The 20,891-nt window shown below is 41.3% G+C and overlaps 4 protein-coding genes across 11 annotated transcripts; 3 read left to right on the forward strand and 1 right to left on the reverse strand.

The window, feature by feature from the left end:
* Positions 1–116: 116 nt before the first annotated feature.
* Positions 117–8,223, forward strand: LOC103703489 (outer envelope pore protein 16, chloroplastic). 8 transcript variants are annotated; one of them, XM_008786355.4, is made up of 7 exons: positions 117–1,869; positions 1,971–2,022; positions 3,585–3,616; positions 4,973–5,006; positions 5,136–5,203; positions 5,287–5,414; positions 5,582–8,223. In XM_008786355.4, the coding sequence occupies exons 1-6, from the start codon at positions 1,777–1,779 to the stop codon at positions 5,395–5,397; spliced, it is 390 nt and encodes a 129-aa protein (XP_008784577.1). In that variant the 5' UTR covers positions 117–1,776; the 3' UTR covers positions 5,398–5,414; positions 5,582–8,223. The 8 variants fall into 8 exon arrangements, with proteins under 8 accessions (XP_008784577.1, XP_008784579.1, XP_026658958.1 ...); XM_008786357.4 differs by having other exon boundaries at positions 5,338–5,414; XM_026803157.2 differs by lacking the exon at positions 5,287–5,414 and having other exon boundaries at positions 1,971–2,129; positions 6,206–8,223.
* LOC103703488 (metallothionein-like protein type 2) lies at positions 8,079–9,300 on the reverse strand. The gene is made up of 3 exons (XM_008786350.4): positions 9,135–9,300; positions 8,596–8,676; positions 8,079–8,501 (listed from the first exon to the last, which is right to left on the reverse strand). The coding sequence occupies exons 1-3, from the start codon at positions 9,197–9,199 to the stop codon at positions 8,411–8,413; spliced, it is 237 nt and encodes a 78-aa protein (XP_008784572.1). The 5' UTR covers positions 9,200–9,300; the 3' UTR covers positions 8,079–8,410.
* Positions 9,301–16,087: 6,787 nt separating this feature from the next.
* Positions 16,088–17,107, forward strand: LOC120110152 (metallothionein-like protein type 2). Its single transcript, XM_039124178.1, has 3 exons — positions 16,088–16,296; positions 16,485–16,565; positions 16,826–17,107. The coding sequence occupies exons 1-3, from the start codon at positions 16,232–16,234 to the stop codon at positions 16,932–16,934; spliced, it is 255 nt and encodes an 84-aa protein (XP_038980106.1). The 5' UTR covers positions 16,088–16,231; the 3' UTR covers positions 16,935–17,107.
* Positions 17,108–17,233: 126 nt separating this feature from the next.
* Positions 17,234–20,870, forward strand: LOC103703487 (pentatricopeptide repeat-containing protein At1g18485). The gene has a single exon (XM_008786349.4). It carries the CDS (start codon positions 17,444–17,446, stop codon positions 20,375–20,377), a length of 2,934 nt encoding a protein of 977 aa, XP_008784571.2. The 5' UTR covers positions 17,234–17,443; the 3' UTR covers positions 20,378–20,870.
* Positions 20,871–20,891: the final 21 nt, after the last annotated feature.

Raw genomic sequence — 20,891 nt, forward strand, 5'->3', positions numbered from 1 at the left:
TCTTGTAAGATCGTTTTAGCCACTCCTTGTGTTCGGTCTTGATGCAGTTGTTACTCTGCAAAAAATGGCATCATGCATTAGAACACGAGCAGGTCAGGTAACTGAAATGTCTAAAAGGAAGATAACTGACCCAGACTATAAACCTGTGGCACCCAGGGCTGTAGTGTGAGCACTCCAAATATGTCACGTACCTCCGGATTGTTATCTGCTTAAAAGTCTGCCAAGTTCCAGCAAATTACGTATCTATGATTCGCCAAATAATGTAGTAATCCTTTCATTGTGGCAATGTGTTCTCTCTCCAGTTTCAAAATGTTGGTCTGCAAAGCCTTCAAGTTTCCAGGGCACAAGTTTTGTGAAAAGAAAGCTGACTGCTTCACCGTCGCACTCTCTTTTCGCGTCGGCGATTAAATGTGGAAGCCCGTCACAGGAAACCAGTCCTCAAGTTCAGCTTTCACGAGGTACCAGCAAATCTGTTTTGAGTATACTGCAAGAGATGGCATAATCGTATAGCAAACAAATTTACATTAGTAACTGCCTGATTGACTTTAATGATCAGATTGCTGCACGACTGTTGACCACACTATCTCGTGATAGTTACATCAATGGATCGTTTTTTCCTTAAACGATCAAAAACGGAAGACCTTCCTGGATAACAATAAACGAAAATTATCTGTTTTGCTTTTTGCATGCAAGAGCATGGGCTTCATGATGGGGAGAATAATGGTCACCCTAATTCCACCCTAATTCCAGATTAATCCGACTGTCTTGATCTGGGCCCTGACCGAGGTAAATGGTCTCGGTACAGGCCAAGGTGCCATTGTGGTTATGGTACTATCCAATAAATCAGGTAACAAACATCGCTTTCATTCTATATATTATAGAGATGACAAAGGGACCATCAGGTAAGCAATCTTACACTTCTCTATGCTATTTTTTTTTCTTCTGTTCTTGCTCTCGGTCTCTGACTTAGGATTCTCTATCGAAACAATGAGACTTTTTCGATTCCAGCCAACCTCAACACACTTGAGACTTAGACCAACCTTAGTCTAGATACTAGCAGCAACGCTTTCCAACATAGTTAAACGTTTTGATGGAAGACACGTCCATAATGAGTTTCTTACCCAGGACGAATAAAGTGGGGAAAGTGAATAAGTTTCAAAACTTGAGCGAGAGGTGCAGCGATGGGGTGGAAATATGAAGCTGACCTGATACAGAGTAGCAACAGATTATGTTATGGCTGACTAGTTTCTCAGCACTGCTCTTGTCCGTCTCTTCCTATGTTTTTGAGAACTGGGAACGGGGGGAAGCTTCCAGTCGTTGTTTCTTGTCTTTTGGGATGGATATTGGTTACGAAGCGGAGCCGTTCGACCGTTGGACGTCCGGGGCGACGGCCGGGCGACGGCGGTGAGATGATTCACATACTATGCTTTCTTAACCTGTACTTTGTTCTCTTCTTTTCGACAATCGCACTTTGGTGCTTTTGTTCGGGATGAATATATGCCACCCCTGTCACATCCCCAGACCGGCAAAGATCGTTCGATTGAGGGGTAAAATGGGAATGTACGCCGGAACACGCTATGGAGGGCCGGTTACCCTCGGCGGTTTGTAGACATTCGGGGCCGACATCGGGGTGGCCTTGCGGGCGGATGCCTTCCTATCCCTTGCTTTCTACTCTATTCCCCCTAAGTAGCAGCTGAAGGAAGAAGGCGATCGGCGGGTCACGGCGTATTAGGGTTCGGTCTTGTGGCCAGAGGTCTCCCATCAGAAGAGAGCGTGATGCCGATGAGCGTTTTTTTCTCCGGATTCCCCTCCTTTCCCAATATCGAGGTCCTCAATCGCACCATCGAAGGATTCATAAAGATCGGAGTTGTAATTGTTTTTCTTCTCTCTCTTTCTCTCTCTCATTCCACACCCTTTTTTGGATTTCGGATTTATGATAGACATAAAAAATTGTTTTTCGTTCTTCGCAGGTTGGTGCTTCCAAGGTTGCAGTGGAGGAGACCTATGACTGTCTGAAGAAAGGTCCTTCGCCTTCCCGTTTTACGTGCACTTGCTCCGAATTATGTTACTGGCAAGTTGGTTTATAATTGATGTCCGGCGTTGCCTTTTCTGGACCATTAGATGGCCTGGTATCTTCTTTTCCTCATGAAATCGCCATAATTCGCGGTTGCCATTCTTGCTAAACGTCGAATAGATTGGGGATGGTACTGAGACAAGTAGCTTAAAGTCTTTCTTGGAAAAAATAAGTATAAGATTGAAATTTTGAGAGAAAAACACTAACCAAGCCACTTGAAACAACTGTTATGTGCAGTTCTTTCTTTGTTTCCAATCAACTGAGTTGACTGAGTTAGAATTAGTAGTGCTTAGCATGTCTTAAGGAAATTTTGTTTCATATAAAAGTGAGTTGCCTTATGTGCACAAAACATTGATAAGTTTGTGCTTTTGTGTACGTGTACACAGCACAAAATAGTCAAAAGAGATGGTACTTTTAATAATCATTGCCAGTATGGCCTGTCTCCATGATGGTTGGTTGCTATCTTTCAAATAGCAGATATGGCATTGGTGGTCATAGTGTTGGACCTACTTCAAATTAGATCTTCGTAGTGGCATTACTTCTTAGTTCTAATGGCATTGGTTGCTTCTCAAGACGTGAAATTTTTTCTTGGTTGGCCATGTTGGAGATGATTCTGAGTTGGGACAATCTAATTAAGAAAGAAATGATATTATATGCATATGTTGTTATCGTGTGAAAGAGATTGAAACAATCTCATCTTTTTCTTAACTATTACAAGATAAATTTGGTTCTAAGTAATGCCCATGCTTGACCTCTCATTTTGGTCATAGATATTCTGCAGGTGAAACTTGTTGCATTAAATTGTTCGTTTAAATAATGGCGATAATCAAGATACGCCATTTCGATACCAGGTCCTGTATCGGTGCTACCCTGTCATTGTATCGGTCCACCAGGTATAGAGCCGGTTCGGTGTACCGAGTGTCGGTACGTTCCCGTATCGTATATTGGTACAAAACCAGTGCGGTATGGTATGTCCGTACTATCCAGTTCGGTATGGTATGGCATAGCTTGGTGATAGTAGAAATTGTCAATGCTTCCTACTGACTATTTATTGGAAGTTTGGAGAGAATGCAAAAATAGAATCCTAGAAGGAGCAAATCATGGACAAGGTCTAGGATTTTTATAATGTTATAAATGGTGTTGTGGTCTGGTTGATGTTTTCCCCAGCAGTGTTTTATCATCTTTATGTCCTCTGCATCTCTTGATTCTTTTCCTCTCCTCTGTTTGGTGATTTTGTTTTATTCTATTCAATCTTGTCCTTGCATCTCTAGAATGCATGATGACGACTACTCAATCTCAAAGTCCTATTTCTTGTTGTCTTCTTATGTACCATGTGCTTTTTGTTTGAGCATTTCTACGTGCTTAAGTAAGAATAAGGTTACCCTTTGTTGTTGACCATGAGATATAATCTCTTCAAAATGCAGCTGTCTGTTTAGATTCAATCTTACAAGGTAAGCCCAACTTGTTTATTACTTGCATAAAATTTAACTCATGTTATTATTTCTTGTAGGAAAATTTTCGGTGGAGAAACTTGATGATGCAGTAAGTGTTCCTTGCTTTCTTAATTTATATAGTCCCATCAAACTTTAGTATAACCTTAATGTATTTCCTGCTTGTTATTTTGTGTATCACATGGCTTTTTAATGGCACAGACATGGTCAATGTTTTAAGAGCAATTCATTAGGACCTGGAAATAGCATGAGAGTGCAATTTATTGCTTCAATCTCTAAATTAAGCTTAGTAAATGCATGGCATCAAAGCACAGAATATTGCTAAATAGGAATCACATACAAAAAACAAGTGATAGATCTGATGTCTTCTTCTTTCAAAGACAGTTTCTTCTCATAATTTGATTTTGCTGCATTGACATGTTTTCTCAAATAAGTTTGCAGACTGTGATTTGCATGTGGCTGCTGAGATTTCTATAATAAAAGACATGAGCATCGCCCACCAATATCTCCAATCAATGCTTCATGAGGATATGTATGGCTAGAGCCCTTGTTTGTTTAAGACATGTTTGTCCCCTTGTGTAGCCACCCTCAGTTAGCTAAAATGAGGACAGAATGGAGGATTAAGTTACGTAAACCTGATGTTTTGAAGACCATATGTTATATAGAAGGTTATGGCCCAAGTAATATGCTTTTTTCTTCTGATTCACTGATTTCTTTGAGATAAATGAATAAATTCTTCTTCATGCATAATTGAGAAGATAACTATGGAATAGTTGCTTCATCCAGAAGGATAGCAGTTACCAGAATAATTAGAAAAACAACTTTAAGCTTGCAAGTGGGACCTTGGTCCACCTGTTGGCACCTCTCCTATAAACTCAACTGGGGAGAGGCTCTGAGTTCAATAAAGATGATCACTTATTTTATTTTATTCTACTTTTTGAGTGCACCCACTCTTATTGTCATGATGCATTTTGCATGTGGACTTGCATTTGACATTACCTGTCTTCATTGTCTAGTTTAGCATGGAAACATGTCGAATTGGTGTTATTTTTACTAAGAGCTGGATGACCAAGTGTTGATTGGTGATCAATTACATATGCTCGGGATTATTGATACTGATACCATACTAATTCAGATGGGCCTCTGCATCTTTGACCACACTCCTAAATCAGGAATTGTAAAACACAACTGGTTGAGATAGTTGCATCTTGTCTTAATCAAGTTAATCCAATTGCTAAACTCAGCAGAGGTTTGCTGATGTTTCTGTTAAATTCACAGTAACCCTCAAAGTTAAGAGTTTTGTTTGGAAATTCTGCACTTTTGGAGTTCGCTTATGGATTCATCCAGGGAATTGAATTATATTATTTTTATTTTTATTCACAAAATACTGGAAAAATGTTCATAAAAAGTGGCATGTTCTTATGCTGACACTGTTCTATGACTGCAGTTAAGGAAGGTGTGCAGAGGAGGTGCATATTGGGGTAAGCTTGACATAGTTTTTGATATGTTGTTTGACAATTGGAGAAGTATTGTAACATTTTCTGTCTTCATTGTTTTACACCTGACACGATGTTTACTGTTCACTGTTGTTTGTGTTATGCTTTTTACAGGAACTACAGCTGGAGCGTATGTTGGAATGGAATATGGAATGGAAAGGATCCGCGGTACTAGGGACTGGGTAAATTCCTCTTTTCCCAGTTTTGGTGTATTATTTTTCTTTGGTTTTACTGTTCAATTCTATCTTCAACTAGTTCAAGACAGATTGGAAGCTTTGTCCTGACAAATAATTATATTAACCACTTGTTGGTCAAGCGGCAAATGGCTCAACTGTTGTTTTACAGTCTCGTATCCCTGCTCTCTCTTATGACCTAATTTAACAGTTCGTTAAGGTATAAAGATATCTCTTCCACTAATCAAAAGTTTTATGGTGATTTTTCAATTCCTGACTTCATTTAATTGTGCTTTATGCTATAGGGTCGTTATCTGGCCAGTTCATTTGCACTTTGCTATCATCATAATTCTAATTAATTCTTGATTATTTAACCTTTTCATATAGGGCAAACCCAAGTCGGCCAAGACTCAGGATCTGAATTTAGGGAAAGAATAATTCAGAAGAATTTATGGAGTAGTGTGTTCAGAAATTCTGCACAAAGATTATTTTTTAATATTAATATTAAATTGAATAAGCAACAAATCCAGCATATTGCATTATTACTTTCAAGTAAGTGAACAATATTTTCCTCTAAAATGATGGAAGACTGAGCTGTACATTAAGCGTTACAATAGTAATAGTTGGCTTTTGCATGAGAAAAAGTTTCTAAGTGGGATTCTTGGTTAAAGATGTTATATTTAGTTGCAAGAAATAGGGTTTGTTCTCTAGTTTTATGTTTTGGTGGTATGTAGCAACGGATTGTTGTCTGAATATGTTGTCATCATTTACTTCATGTGTCTAGTGAAAGTAACAATAGTGGCTATTATAAATGGCAATATGGAAGACAAGGTAATGGGACCTCTAGCTTTGGTGATTGCTTTGTTCTGGTCACAGCGAGTTTAATGTTCCATTTAGTTACATGTGTTACAGGATGGCATGTAAGTTAGTGATTCAATGTTGGCATGTAACTTAGTGAAGTGCAGGACATGCAGGCTGAATTGCCTCATTCATTTGTTTTTGCTGCTGTAGAAGAATGCAATGCTCGGCGGTGCAATTACTGGGGCACTTATATCGGCTGCTCACGGTCATGGTAGAGACCAGGTTATTGCCAATGCTATCACCATAGGTGCCTTAGCTACTGCTGCCAAGTTGATCAACAACCTCGATTACGAAAGTGATGATGGAGACGAATTGGATGATTGGGCCGAGGGCCGCCCCCACTTCCCCTTGGTCTCCTTTCCTTAATATTCACCTTGAGTCGTCAAAGCCTCAACTAATTCAGAGGGGCCTCAGCCGGCAACAAACAATCAGTTTCAGTGCTGAATTTAACTTTCAGTCATCCAAAGTGAGTATAAAAATGCTAACATCTGTTTGATTGAATCCAAGGTGAGTGTAAGCTGAGGTGATATATTAATTCAAATCATGAGAAGCTTTAAAATTTAACCTAGTATTTGATGTCGTGGCAATCCTTCTCTTGCCTAAAGTTGCTTTTGAATACCATGCGGGGGCTTAGTCTTCTTAGAGGCCATATCATACATGTCCCAGCAACTCTTTTATTAGATACTTCAATCTAGTTTAGATTTTGCTGGACCTGCACTCCGCCTTCAGGGCATGAAGCAGGAATTAGGGTAACGCCGCGACAACCAACAACGTGGGACCATCGCCGACGTGATGCTACTTTCCGTTCGTCTTTCAAATGCTTCTAATCTACAATCATGGAAGAAGAGCCTGATTACCAAAATTCTGGTTAATGGAGACATGCAAAACACCATGAAATGGTAAGCACTAATATATGCGTGCGGATCGGACGGACACAGCCATTATTATGTTCAGATCTAGTTGGGTGCTTGTTACCAGATCATTTCAAGGTTCATTTACTAAGACCAGTGCTTTTTATTTCATATGTTCAAATCCACATATGATTCTCAACTACAGAGGCAGCTCAAATGTTAAATCTGCGCCAAAATTAAATTGGCAATAGGTTGGATTTATCCAAGTCGAGCTGCCGTAAGATGAGTTTTTGGAATTGATATCCTTCTATGCCAAATTCCCTGCATATTCCAGTACCAGCAGTCAAAAGAAATGAACCGGTCCAGGTCCCATAAAACGAGTCACTGCAACATACTTGCTATATTAAATTTTAGTTCTTCAAACTCGAGAGGAGCGAGTGCCGGGCATGCCAAGAGATGATCTTTGTCCACAAAGGGAAGAAAAGCAGAATTTTTGATATGCTCCAGTCAAGACAGCAAGAGCCTTGGCATGAAGAACAGTCCTGGAAAACTCGAATTAGATTGCAAGTAGATTAGCTGGTTGAAGGAATTAGTTGTGAATTGTTATGGTCACTCTCATAGGTAATTTGGTGGTCTGATATTACCAACCGAGGCACCTTCCTATGACAAAGGCCCATCCTATCCAGTCAAGCCAGCAGACAGATGTTCGTGTCGTTTACGCATGCTGCCCCATGGCCACTGTTTTCAAACTTTCTGTTCGAGTGTGACAAATGACTGTTTACGCGCTCTAAGATTTTTTTTTAGATTACACGGCTAGCTTCAATGAATCTTCTACGAGGGGAGACACAAATTAAATCTTCTGGAGATCAAGGAATCTTTGGTTGACACTAAGATTAGAAATGTCACTAACCTTAATCCATGGCTAATTTAAATACGGAAACAAATCCGAGAGAAATCTAGACGTGTCCCGCACTGCACGGACATGAAGACTTTTAAGCGGGCAACTTTCGTGCTCGGCTGTGAGCCGCCCATCCATCGCTGTCGTCATAAACAAAAAACCTGCCCCAGATGGGGACTTCTTCGCACCATCAATTACGTGGGAACAAGGACTTGGAGACAAGCCGGGCCACATCGATAGAGACGGCGTTGATATCAAGCAAAAGAGAAAGAAAGAAGACAAACTCGCACTGCTACGTTAACCACAGAGCACAAGGGCTCTCTTCTTCTTTTTTAACATAGTAAAGCAACGCGACATGGGAGATAGAAGCAGGACACACACCCACAACCACACAAACAGACGAGAGAGGAAGAGAGAGGTAAACTCGTTCTCGGCCATGGCACCAACCAATCCACCCAAAGGAGGGTCAGGCAGAGCCATGGCCGCTTATTTTTAGCACGAACACCCTGGTTCTAAGCACCGACGCAAACTACGGACACCACCCAGATACTAGAAACTACAGCAGCAGGACTCATTCCCTCCCTCTCTCTCTGTGGTCTTTGTGTCTCATTTACAGTTGCAGGGATCGCAGGTGCAGTTGGATCCACACTTACAACCGTTCTCGGATCCGGTCGCCATCTCGACCCCTTCAAGGTGCCTGCAAGCAAAAACAAACTTATTTCATCAAAAAAGATAACATCAAAAGGGAAGGAAAAGAAAAGGGGTAGATCGGTAGAGTAGCAAAGACATACCCCTTCTGAGGTGCAACCCCCATGATCATGGTTTGAGTCGTGGTGCTCTCCTGTTCAGCCATGTCAGGGTACATCTTGCATCTGCCCTCAATGATCAATCAGAAAATAAAACAAAAGAAAGAGAATATGAGATGAGTTTAGAAGGGAAACAGTTAAGAGCATGCTTGCACACATAACAATTTTTAGGAAGAGAACTATAGCTTTTGGAAACTCTTGGAAGAACCCCCACAGGATCAGAACAAATTAAGGTTACCAAAAGGACAATAGAAAGCCACCTTCTACAGTACAGAAACTCTATAATTCCTCAGAAACCAAAGAAACAAAGAGGGAATAACACATCAAAATACCAAAAGTCGAGAATCATCTCAGAGTAAGTTATCTCACAACAAAACTAAAATAATAGCTCAGCAACCACAAGACATCATATTTTTTTAAAAAAAAAGAGAGAGAAGAAAAAAGACATACGGGAGAAAGTGAGAAAGAATTATAACATAAAAACTCATTTAAAAAATTCCTGAGTTCCTCCCCCCTCCACTTACCCTCCACATGCGCTGCCGCACTTGCAGCCAGCTCCACACCCGCAGTTCCCACCGCAGCAAGACATTTTCTTCACTCCGGGAAGGAAATATTAAGATTAACAGAAAACACCTCAAATTTCCGTCTCCCTCTCAAGCACGATCTCTTGACCTAAACCGAGGCCTCCATTTATAGAGGCCGGGAGGAGAGAGAGTGACATTATCACCGTCCACGTGTCGTCATCCCGTGCCTCGGATATCCCTTCGTGTCGGTCCCATGAATGCCTCCTCGTCGTTTTGCTTAGCGGGTATCTTTAGTTCTCTGAAATTTCTCTACCGTCCCTCGTAATCGAGCTTCCTTTACTTCCAAGGCTTCTCTTTCGTGACTCTTAACAGCGAAATATTAGTAAGATATTATTATATTTCTGATTTTGTTTTTTTCCTACATGGGATAACTTATACAATTTTTGGTGTGAATGCAATTAAAAAATCTAAATTTTGGAGCATTCTAGACAACTTCTTCTCATCCGTCTAGAAAACTCTTAAGAGTTATATTTTCGAGTTTTAGATCTTGGAAGTGGATCCAATTTGGTGGATAGCGGATAAGAAATTTTATCTGGTTTGCACACCGTTACTTCCTAGGTTATTGAGATGTGACGAGAAGGACACCTTCTGTCTCGAACATTTTATATTTTCTTGTGACAAGGGGCATATTACATGGAAAGTAATTTTTCTTTGGGTTGGTCGGTGTACTGAACACTCAAGTTATGCATTTATCTGACTAAAACTATATGATATTAACGATGGAGACAATACCATTTTTTTAAAAAAAATTGAAAGTCTACATCTGTTATATTTTTTTAAGAAGTTACTCGTATGATGGAAATTTCAATGTTGCTTCCTAAGTATGGAATCTGGCATTGCATATGATAGTGATTGGATTAAATAATCGGTTAAATACCGTGCTTAGAAACATTACTGCACGAAGAAATACATCCACAAGCTATCATTATCATTAAGAAATACTTCATCCCTTTCTGACTATTCTCCTTCAATATCAGACTCAAGGAAAATAACACGTTAATAAATAGATGTGATGGAATGAATGTCACTTGATGGCCCAATATTTTTTTTTTTTTTGGATTCATTTGCTTCGCTGAAAGAATTTTTTTTTATTAGATTTTTTTTTCTAAAAAGTTGAAGTCGGGATACATGATGCCCAAAAAAAGTAATTTTATATATTTGATTGACTAGAAAAAAATAATATATTTCAAAGTATGTTATGTTTGGTTGAGTATTTATTTTTCTAAAAAAGTTATATAAAATATCTATTATATTCTTTATAAAGAAAAAAAAATTATCCATTTTTCTTAAAGCTTAATGGTATTTTTGAAAAAAAAAATATCAATTTTCAGCCAGTGGCAAAATAACTTTTTTATATCCCATATATATATATATATATATTTATGAAATGTGAAAATCTTATTTTTATGTAAAGACTACTTTCTTATCTTTCTCCTTTGAAAGCTTCAACCAAATATAAGATATTTTTTTTATTTTTCTATTGACCATACTGTCCCTCCTCTTCTTCCTGCGAACCAAACGAATCTCTAGTATCCATCCAAGAAAAAGGAAATCTACTTTTTACAATTCAAATTATAGGTGTTAGAAAATACAATCTACGAGATCTCTTGCTAATTTTTAGATATTAATATATTATACTTAAAACGATTTCCTTTGGAAAAATATGTGTTGAACGTGATCTTCAAAAATATTATTTAGAACTTTATCTTAGCAATGAAAAAAAAAATTAAATATATGTATCTTCCCTATTAATCATTATTTGAAGGTTGACCCTTTGAGGTGCAATTTTTAATTATTCGCTGAGCAATGTTTGGCACCAAAGAGACTTGTCAAAAAACAAAGGATTACTATAATTTAATCCAATAAACTTGAATAGCAATATTTTTCAAAGACACATATTGTTTGAAAATATTTATTTAAAAATTTACAAAACTAAATCTTTAATATAAATATACACACATATATTAAATTTCTAGAATCATACATCCGAAATTGCTAAACTAAAACCATGATGACTTTGTTTCGGGAATGAATCGTGAATAAGGCCAATTTATGCCAAATATGTATGAAAAAGTACATAAAAACAACAGTATAATAAAATCTTCTTTTTCTAGGAAGCTTCTTGTTCTAGGAATAATTATTCTACAGCTTGTCTCTTAAGTTATTCCAATCGAGACTATAAAATATTTCGCCAAATGAAGAGCTCTTGTAGGGATAACTATTCTTATTCCTGAGTCAAGAAAAAAAAATCTTTAGCCAACTTGTTTATTAAAAAAAAATTATTTTATAAATAAATAACATCACCCCCTCCCAAATATCGTCATAGGTCTTCAACCTGGAATCTTAAGCAGTGGATAATCTTTACTTTTCGTAAGAAAAGTAAGTACCAAAAAAAAAACCAAAGCTTTGTGTATTTACTATATGTTTTCAGAGTCGGTGCCATGGAAGGAGCATAGCGATCAACTACAAGCTGAGGAAGACTTGAAAAGGGACGACTTATTATGATCTAGCACTTCCAAAACACTTCCCAAACTTTAGCTTAATCTAACATTTCAGTACTAGATTTGCATCATCTCTTGCGTCACTCCCATATTAAACAATGAATTACATGCTCTCCCTGCGGAACACGACGCCCTCGTTGTACCACCGTGATGGATTACATTGTTAATGACGCCAGGTTATGAAAGTGGGCCATACTTGTAGGTATTTGTCGCTGTCTTTAGGCTATTTAACGCATACAAATAGTTTTGCACCCTTTTTTTTAATGCAATCCAACCCCACTTGGAATGATATGTTATCGAAAGGAAACCCGTATCTCCCATTAATTTTGGTCATAGACTCTGTTCTCTCTGAATAATATTTGCAGTGCGAAGGAAACCCATTTGCCACAGCAATTAATGTACGTTTGCATGGATGCTCGACCATAGTCGTAAACGCCGAAAGCTCATGAGATCTGGTGCTTTTGAGACATGTTGGTTGGACCTTTTGCTTAAAAAATGGGCAAAGATTTGGGCATCGAGCGTTTCTATTGTTACTGTTGTTGTTTTTTTTCTTTTTTTTTTTGATAAGATAGATAATTTATACAATATATATATGAATACACTCAATAAAATCAAAAAATAGTTTTTTTTATTGTTCTTCACAACACCATAGACATCAGCTAACATCTTGTCACCTTTGGCAATAAAGGACTAGCATGCTTGTAAATTTTTATTTAGTAGACTCTAATCCAATCGATACAAGAAAATCGAGTAACTAGGCAAAAGATATGCAGATAAATTGATGTCATATGGAATTAAGATTTCTTCCGAGGACGCTCTCTTTTTTCCGCGAGAAGAAAAAAAATTTATATGAAACTCAGATATTTAGGTCTCTTTGGAGACATCCGTTGGAATTGGAATTTTGAATTTTTAAAATAATAATTAATAATCTAAGTATATGAAAGTATGTTTTCATGGCAAATGATCACCATGGTGTATAGTTCATGGAGATATCCCTATTGTATTCTTGAAAAAACAACTCACTCGGTGATCCGTTAATACATCTCGTTTCGAAGACAAACACTAGTGATGTAGTGCATCATTGCGGAACAATTTATTGAATTTTTCAAAAAATGTAAATCATTAGATAAAATATCCTAAAAAATAAAAAATCAGAAAATATTACTTGGACATCTTATGAGTATGAGTCACGGAAAATATTTAAAACGCTCGAGCTTCTCCTCCAGAGGGGGAAAAAAAAGAAACTACTATTTTACAGGCTGTAGGGGCCGCATGATCAATGGTAATCAAATCTCTACCATCTAATCAATAGTCTTAATACATGCGAGACACGGTAGAAAATTGCCATGAATTGTGCCCGTATATAATGGTTGTTACAATGAAACAGCAATCAAACTTTCTCTATAAAGTTTAAAGAAAATATTGTAGAGAGCAGCCAATACAGTCAATAAGTCGGTTGATAACGAAGGGCGATATTTTCTTTTTAATACAACGGCAGCTCACACGCAACGAATGTGGATGCGGTCAACAAAATCAGAAAATAAAAGACTACACAAGGGCTCAGGCAACGATATGTGGTTCGCTTAGATAAAACCTTCGGAGTGATGAGCTACAAAGGAAGCAACTGAGTATGTGGCACCGTTTGTCTCTTTGTATACATGTGTGGCTTGATGAGAGCCATACTTTCTCAGTAGTTTATGGATGTCGTGGAGCAATAGCCTCTTGAAGAGGATATTAAGGGGATGTCACAAGCGACATGGACTGCTGCACCTTTTTTTCCATGCAGAGGGATGACGAGAGCGACCATCGATAGCTCGACCACTACATACCAATATTACCACAATATTTTTTTTCACTTGCCCCCCTAACCTCGTTCATCACGGGGAAGGGGCCGTATCTTTTGCAATGGCCGCGACGGATGACTGAAGAATTTCATAGTGCTTTAAGCTCTGTATAGAACGTATTCCAACGGTCGATATTGTAAAAGAAGAATAATATTTCTTCTGTGCGAAAGATACTAGTAGAAAATATAAAATATATAAATAAATTTACTTTATTCTATCAGCTTTTATTTTTGAGAAAAGTAATAATTTTAACACGGTATCAGAGCAAAAAAATTCCGGCCCATATATGAGAAAAATATTAAAAAATATAAACTATATAAATAAATCTATATCATTCTATTTTTTATTTTTATTTTTTTCGGGTCAGCAGAAATTTCAACATGTACATCCCGAACGACTTCATCATAAGCTGTTGCCTGTTGGTTGTAATTCTAATTTATTTCTAAACCTTTCTCTGACCACCACTTACACCTCATCGTTGAAATTCTTGCACTTGCTTTCGGGAGATGTGTTGTTTAACCATAAACAAACACCAGTAGGGAGGAGCTCAATTCTTAATTATCTCCCTAGGCTACGATAGTTTGACAGCCAAATGATGTTATTGCCTATCAATTTACCAAAATAAACTATGGGTGTTGCAAAAATGTCCAAAGAGGGACCCTTACGGACTAAATTGCCATTATCATTAGCATCATCGCAATAACGAGTTGCTGTAACGTGGATTCAAATGGCAAAATCTTGAAGTCATCCCAAAAAAAAAAAAAAAATTTCTTTTTTGGCACGACGGCTCACACGTAATGAATATGAATAGATCAATAAAATCAAAAAATAATAACTTACCAAAAGACTCCAGCAAAATTCTTGATCTTTTCATACGAACCTTTCGAGTGGTGGGCAGCAAAAGATGCAGCCCAATCCGTCGCACTATTCTTCTTTCTATAGACATGCGTGGCTGTGTAGGAAAAAAGTTTTCATTATTATCATGTTTTAGAAAGATTTTTTTTTTCTGCGACGAATGATTCATACATTTCTAATATAAATGCATTTAAAAGAGTTAAAAAAATAATACATCGCAAAGTACTCTAAGTAGCTCTCTTTCTTCTTCGATCCATAATTTTTTTTAGAGTGATCCGCTACGTGCGAGGCGGTCTAATTCACGGCTCGACAAGGGGGGGAGTGTTCGCTTACTTTTGTTTCTACTTTATTTTTTACTTTAAAAATCGGGCCTACCCACTTTCTTGCTCATCTTTGACATAAGGTCTAATCCAATACGGGGATAGGATACCTTGTTCTCAAATCCGATTAGGATGCTATGGGATTTTAATTTGGTATTCATTGAGCGGTAGCTAAGTTGTTTTGGATAGTGCGTGCCAAGTGGTACACTTAACCACCTACCACCCTCTATGATGCCTATAGTATAAAGTAACATTTGTCCTAGCATTTGATGATGAGATTCCTTCCACATTCGTACCGAGCCATCCACTGTGCGGTCCTCTCTGACTCCATAGAAATAATGCATGCAGCAGGCTTTGTTCTACGCTTTGCGTCAGATTCCATTGCACCCTGTTGCTCCACTCATGCCATGGGACTATGGGAGGTTCCGTCCCCCTCGGCGCGCAGCGCCTTTTCCTCTCTCCTTCAAGGCCTTTCTTTCGATCGCACTCGGTCGTCTTCTTTTCCTGGTGGTGGCCCCTCGGCTCCTCCCGTCCATCCCTTGCGTCGCTGTTCCAATCTTTAGAAAAGCAGCATAAAGTCGGAGAAGATTTGCCTCTCTCAAACCTTTGTTTTTGTCGCGTTCTACCTACTTTCTTGGCACAGTTTTCTAAACAAAGTTCTACTGCTCTTGCAGCGAACTTGCAATGTTTCAATGCTTACGCTGGAAGAATAGGGGTTGTAGTCTCAATCAAAGCTCGACCCAACCCACTCACTGCTGGCGAGTTACTGCTATGATGTCACCCGACCCGTACGTACGAGCAAGGTTGAACCCAATCACCACACTGAGCTGCCCGACCTGTCAATCACTTGGCCTAACTTGTACAATGAAACGATCATTGCCAGAGGCAAACGGAGACCTGATTTGGTGGACTTGCCACCATTAATGCGGACATCAGAAATATATAGTAAAGAAATGAAGTTGGTATATGTATATAGATCAAAAGGAGGTCATGAACCAGTTAGGCTTCATGCTTTTGTGGATTGGCCGTGAGCATGGTCATGGCCTTGGCTTGAATATGATCAGCTGAATGCTAAAGCAGTAAGGTTGACATCCATGATCGACAAAAGTAATGAACTCGAATTAGGTGGATTTGTAAAGATATCATGGTTTAAGGTCAAAAAGTTACACAGTTGGTGCATTATTATCCTATGGTGCAAACATCCGGCGACACGTACGTATGGCGCCCATTGGCATCACGAGGAGTGTCGCATGTCAACTGTCGTGAAATCTGTGGGGTGGTGCTCGCATCGTCAAAGGGGGGATGAATGGGGATTCCCTTGGGCTCTTCTTTTGGCTCTACAGCTTCTTTATAGGCACAGGAACCTGATACCTAGGCAGTGACACCCAACTCCCTCCCTCTCTGTGTCTGTCCTCTCCTGCCTATTAATAGGAGGCATTGGCTTCGATCATTCCTCAAGCCTGAGATAGAGAAACTAAGCCTGTTTGTGATATAATTCTAAGGTCTCCTGAGAGAAAATGTCTTGCTGCGGAGGCAACTGTGGCTGTGGCTCTGCCTGCAACTGTGGCAGCCGCTGCGGAGGGTAGAAAGAACTTACTGCTTTTATTTTTCGTTCCTCTGTCGCTTAATTTATGCTTAGAAAATTAGAATAGCTACAAAGCTTATAGTTCGAACGTACAGCAACAGTCATAATTTGCCTAGTACGCATTGTGACATTGTCCCTTTGCGAATTATCATGACCATTCTCTTGCTTGTCTTCTCTGGATATAGGTGCAGCATGTACCCTGATCTGGGCGGGGAGGGGATCGCCACCACCAAAACCATGATCGTTGGTGTTGCACCTCAGAAGGGGTCAGTCGCTCTTGCCATCTTACTTTCATCTGCATTCCCCTAGAGCTGAGTTTTGCCATTAGAAGTGATTTCTTATATAACAGTATGAATTAAAGCTGTCATCAAAAAGTACACCTTGGCAGGCATTTCCATGTCTTCATGTGGAAATAACCTGGATACAGGTTCATGAAGTAGCACTGGAAGCAAATCTATGGGTCCATATATAATCCCATCTCCATTCTACTGACCACCGTACTGTCAAAATGACTTGGACTTTGCAGGCACTTCGAAGGGTTTGAGATGGCAGCTGGGTCTGAGAACGGAGGCTGCGACTGCAAGTGCGGGTGTGCGCCAAACTGCAGCTGCGATTCCTGCACTTGTTGCAAGTGAGACATTTAACATTGCTTGGTAGAGACAGTGTCCTCCATCTATAAATCTTAGAAGGTCTCCTTCCAAGCATCCGAGGATTATGCTACTATTATCTAAATAAGAGGAGGATAGGCAAGCTCTAATGTCAGACAAATTTCTATCATATATATGATGTTTTCTAGCTAGCACCTCAACTTTGTTGCATGATGGCATGGTGGGATTATCTATTTGGCTTGTCAGCTGCTTAAGAGCACCAGAGACCACAAAAGATAAATCATAAATGAAAATGAATAAACCAAAAAAAGGAAAAAAAAAATAAAACCAAAAGATCAAAAAAAAAAAAAAAAAAAAAGAAACTGGCCATTGTGCCCTTCCAACTGGGCTGGAAGGATGCAAAAAAGGCTTCACCTGGCCTGCCTCAAGGCTGGATTTGGGCCCATTTATCAGGAAAATGTGTCCCCATTGAAGCTTAACATCCCAATAACCAGTCGAACGAGCGAGAAGATAACTCCATCTCTCAGAGGGGGTGGATGGCTTTGGTGGCCAACACCGGAGGGTGCTTCACCTCTCTCCCTGCCCATCTAAAACCAAGCCCGACCCAAAACAAACAGCGGCAGCCCAAGCCTCCGTCCACCTCCCCCAGGGCATCATCCTTCTCTCTTCCCTCCACCGCTGCTTCCCGCCAAGCCCCCACTCCCCATTCGCCACTCTCCAAACAAATCCACAACCTCTGCAGCGAAGGAAGCCTCCACGATGCTCTCCTTCTCCTCACCCAAAACTCACCCGAAAATTTCGACTTGGCACCCCATGCCGAGGCCATCGGCACCCTCCTCCAGGCCTGCAGCTCCAATCGCGAGCTCGACGTCGGCCGACGGGTCCACGAGCTCATCTCCTCGTCTAAAGAACTCATGTCGAACGCCGTCCTTACCACCCGCCTCCTCACAATGTACTCCATGTGTGGCTCCCCTTCCGATTCCCGCCACGTCTTCGAAGGCTTGGAACGGAGAAACCTCTTCCAGTGGAACGCCATGATCAGCGGCTACGCTCGAAACGAGCTCTGGGATGCAGCTATCGACCTTTTCTACCGACTCATGTCGACCACCGACCTCAAGCCGGATAATTTCACCCTCCCCTGTGTTCTCAAATCCTGCGGGGGGCTTCTGGATGTGGAGATGGGAAGGACCGTTCACGGAATTGCCCTGAAGTTGGGATTGGGTTCCGACACTTTCATAAGCAACTCGTTGATATCCGTGTATGGGAAGTGTGGTTTTATTGATGATGCAGCTCAGGTGTTCGAAACGATGTCTGCCAGAAATTTGGTTTCCTGGAACACGATGATATGCGGGCTTTCTGAGAATGGATCGCTGCAGGAGGGATTTGATTTCTTTAGAAAGATGATCTCGGTTGGTGAAGGAAGCATGAGACCGGATGAAGCGACAGTGGTGACGGTGCTGCCCATGTGCGCAGGGGAAGGATGGCTTGAGATGGGGAGAGCGGTGCATGGGTTGTCGGCGAAATTAGGATTGGTTCATGAGCTGAGGGTAAGCAATGCCTTGATCGATATGTACGCAAAATGCTGTTGCTTGTTTGAGGCACGGCGCCTCTTCGGTAGGACGCTCGGAAGAAATGTCGTGTCTTGGAATGCGATGATCGGCGGGTGTGCAAGGAATGGCGATGCTGATGGAACCTTCCATCTTCTGCGAGAAATGTCAGTGGAGGATGGCGTAATGGCCAATGAGGTTACTGTCTTGAATGCCTTGCCAGCTTGTTTGGGGCCGTCCGAGCTACCGAATGTGAAAGAGCTTCATGGCTATGCGATCAGGAATGAGTTGCAGACCGACGATTTAGTGTCGAATGCTCTTATCGCGGCTTATGCGAAGTGTGGGTCGCTGGAGTCTGCAGGGCATGTTTTTAATGGCATGGAGATGAAGACGGTCGGCTCGTGGAATGCTTTGATCGGCGGCTATGCGCAGAATGGAGACCCAAGAAAGGCAATAGATTTATTCCTTCAGATGGCGTCTCTGGGCGAAGAACCTGATTGGTTTAGCATTGGCAGCTTGCTTTTAGCTTGTGCCCGTTCGAAAGATCTCCTCAACGGCAAGTCGATTCACGGTTTTGTCCTGAGAAATGGATTGGAAAGGGATTCATTCATTAAGATCTCACTTCTCTCGCTTTACATCCAATGTGGCGAGACATCGGCATCGAGAGTGTTGTTTGATGCGGTGGAGGAAAAAGATCCAGTGTCTTGGAATGCAATGATTGCTGGTTACTCGCAGAATGGGCTGCCGGAGGATTCGCTCAAGCTTTTCCGTCGGCTGCTACGAGATGGATACGAGCCTTCTATGATTGCAATGACAGGAGCCTTCATGGCTTGTGCCGAGCTATCGGCCTTGCGGTTAGGAAGAGAGGCACATGGTTTTGCTCTGAAAGCCAACGTCTCCGAGGACGCATTTGTGGGCTGCTCGATCATAGACATGTATGCTAAATGCGGTTCTATAGAGCAGGCCTGCAGTTTCTTTAGCAATTTGAAGAACAGGGATGCCGTCTCGTGGACGGTGACGATCACCGGCTATGGCATCAATGGGTTTGGTGCTGAGGCCATTAATCTGTTCGATGAAATGCGGAGAGAGGGACTGAAGCCGGACGCTTTCACTTACGTCGGCATCTTATTGGCGTGCAGCCATGCGGGAATGGTGGAAGAGGGTCTGCGGTATTTTGAGGAGATGAAGAATAAGGATGGTGTGGAGCCAAAACTGGAGCACTATGCTTGCGTCGCGGACATGCTTGGCCGGGCTGGGCGATTGGCTGAAGCGGCGAGGCTCGTCGAAGAGATGCCGGTCGAGCCCGACTGCAGAATATGGGGCGCATTGCTTGGTGCCTGCAGAATCCATGGAGATGTAAGCTTGGGTGGGAAAGTTGCCGAGAAGCTTTTAGAATTGGAGCCCGACAGAGCCGAGCACCATGTCCTCGCTTCGAATCTATATGCGAGCGCGGGGAGATGGGATGATGCGAGGAGGGTAAGGAAGAGAATGAAGGAGATTGGCCTGCGCAAGGATCCTGGTTGTAGCTGGATAGATGTGGGTGGCCGGGTCTATAACTTTGTAGCAGGGGATAACAGGCTTCCTGAATCTGAAGAGATTCGAATGATGTGGAGGTCTTTAGAGGAGAAGATACGTGGGATCGGATACGTTCCTGATACAGCTTCGGTGCTGCACGAGCTGGAAGAGGAGGAGAAGTTGGAAATTTTGAGGGGCCATAGCGAGAAGCAAGCCATGGCTTTTGGGCTGCTGAAGACGAGTGGGGGCACAAAAGTGAGAGTGTGCAAGAACATAAGAATGTGCAGGGATTGCCACGAAGCGGCCAAGCTGGTAGCGAGAGTAGCAGGGAGGGAGATCGTGGTGAGAGACAACAAGCGGTTCCACCATTTTAGAGATGGCTTCTGTTCGTGTGGTGATTTTTGGTAATTCTTATCCCCAGACTTTCCAGCTCTTCCTGGTTATTCTACAAATCCACATATATACTCGGTATGGGTTGTTGCTTGTGGTGTAACGGGCCAAGAAAGTAGTCGTAGGGCGCGGTCGAGGGCGGCGATGGAGTGCCGGACCCGCGGACTCGAGATCGGAAAGAAGGTAGGGCCCGCGGCGACGGGAGATTCCTCTGCCGCCGGCGAGCCGGCGAGTGGGAGACTGAGGGAGTCCGGAAAACCGAGGAAGGGGAGGATAGCAGGGAAGACGGGAAACCGCTTGAATCCTTCGCGCCCGTTGACCGTCGGAACATCCCCCTTTCGTTTTCAGATGCGTGCTGGCGGATGGATGTGGAATTTTTTTGGGGCGCTTTGAGAGCTGTGCCGTGGATAATCCAACGGTCGATGGGCGTGAAGGAGGGAGGGTGTATGAGTGTGTCCTTCTTGGCCTGGTATGATAAATAAGAAGACAAGAAAAACAACTCTTCAGGAAAGTCTTAGGCATGCCTAACCTT

Source organism: Phoenix dactylifera, chromosome 3, assembly GCF_009389715.1.
Source record: "Phoenix dactylifera cultivar Barhee BC4 chromosome 3, palm_55x_up_171113_PBpolish2nd_filt_p, whole genome shotgun sequence".
In the NCBI taxonomy this organism is placed as follows: Eukaryota; Viridiplantae; Streptophyta; class Magnoliopsida; order Arecales; family Arecaceae; genus Phoenix; species Phoenix dactylifera.

Coding starts and splice junctions, on each gene's coding strand:
- LOC103703489 (XM_026803155.2), top strand. CDS start 1,777: ATGCCGATGAGCGTTTTTTTCTCCGGATTCCCCTCCTTTCCCAATATC. Junction 2,023..3,584: donor CTATGACTGTCTGAAGAAAG/GTCCTTCGCCTT, acceptor TATTTCTTGTAG/GAAAATTTTCGGTGGAGAAA. Junction 5,007..5,135: donor CAGAGGAGGTGCATATTGGG/GTAAGCTTGACA, acceptor TGCTTTTTACAG/GAACTACAGCTGGAGCGTAT.
- LOC120110152 (XM_039124178.1), top strand. CDS start 16,232: ATGTCTTGCTGCGGAGGCAACTGTGGCTGTGGCTCTGCCTGCAACTGT. Junction 16,297..16,484: donor TGTGGCAGCCGCTGCGGAGG/GTAGAAAGAACT, acceptor CTCTGGATATAG/GTGCAGCATGTACCCTGATC. Junction 16,566..16,825: donor GGTGTTGCACCTCAGAAGGG/GTCAGTCGCTCT, acceptor TGGACTTTGCAG/GCACTTCGAAGGGTTTGAGA.
- LOC103703487 (XM_008786349.4), top strand. CDS start 17,444: ATGGCTTTGGTGGCCAACACCGGAGGGTGCTTCACCTCTCTCCCTGCC.
- LOC103703488 (XM_008786350.4), bottom strand. CDS start 9,199: ATGTCTTGCTGCGGTGGGAACTGCGGGTGTGGAGCTGGCTGCAAGTGC. Junction 8,677..9,134: donor TGCGGCAGCGCATGTGGAGG/GTAAGTGGAGGG, acceptor CATTGAGGGCAG/ATGCAAGATGTACCCTGACA. Junction 8,502..8,595: donor GGGGTTGCACCTCAGAAGGG/GTATGTCTTTGC, acceptor TTTTGCTTGCAG/GCACCTTGAAGGGGTCGAGA.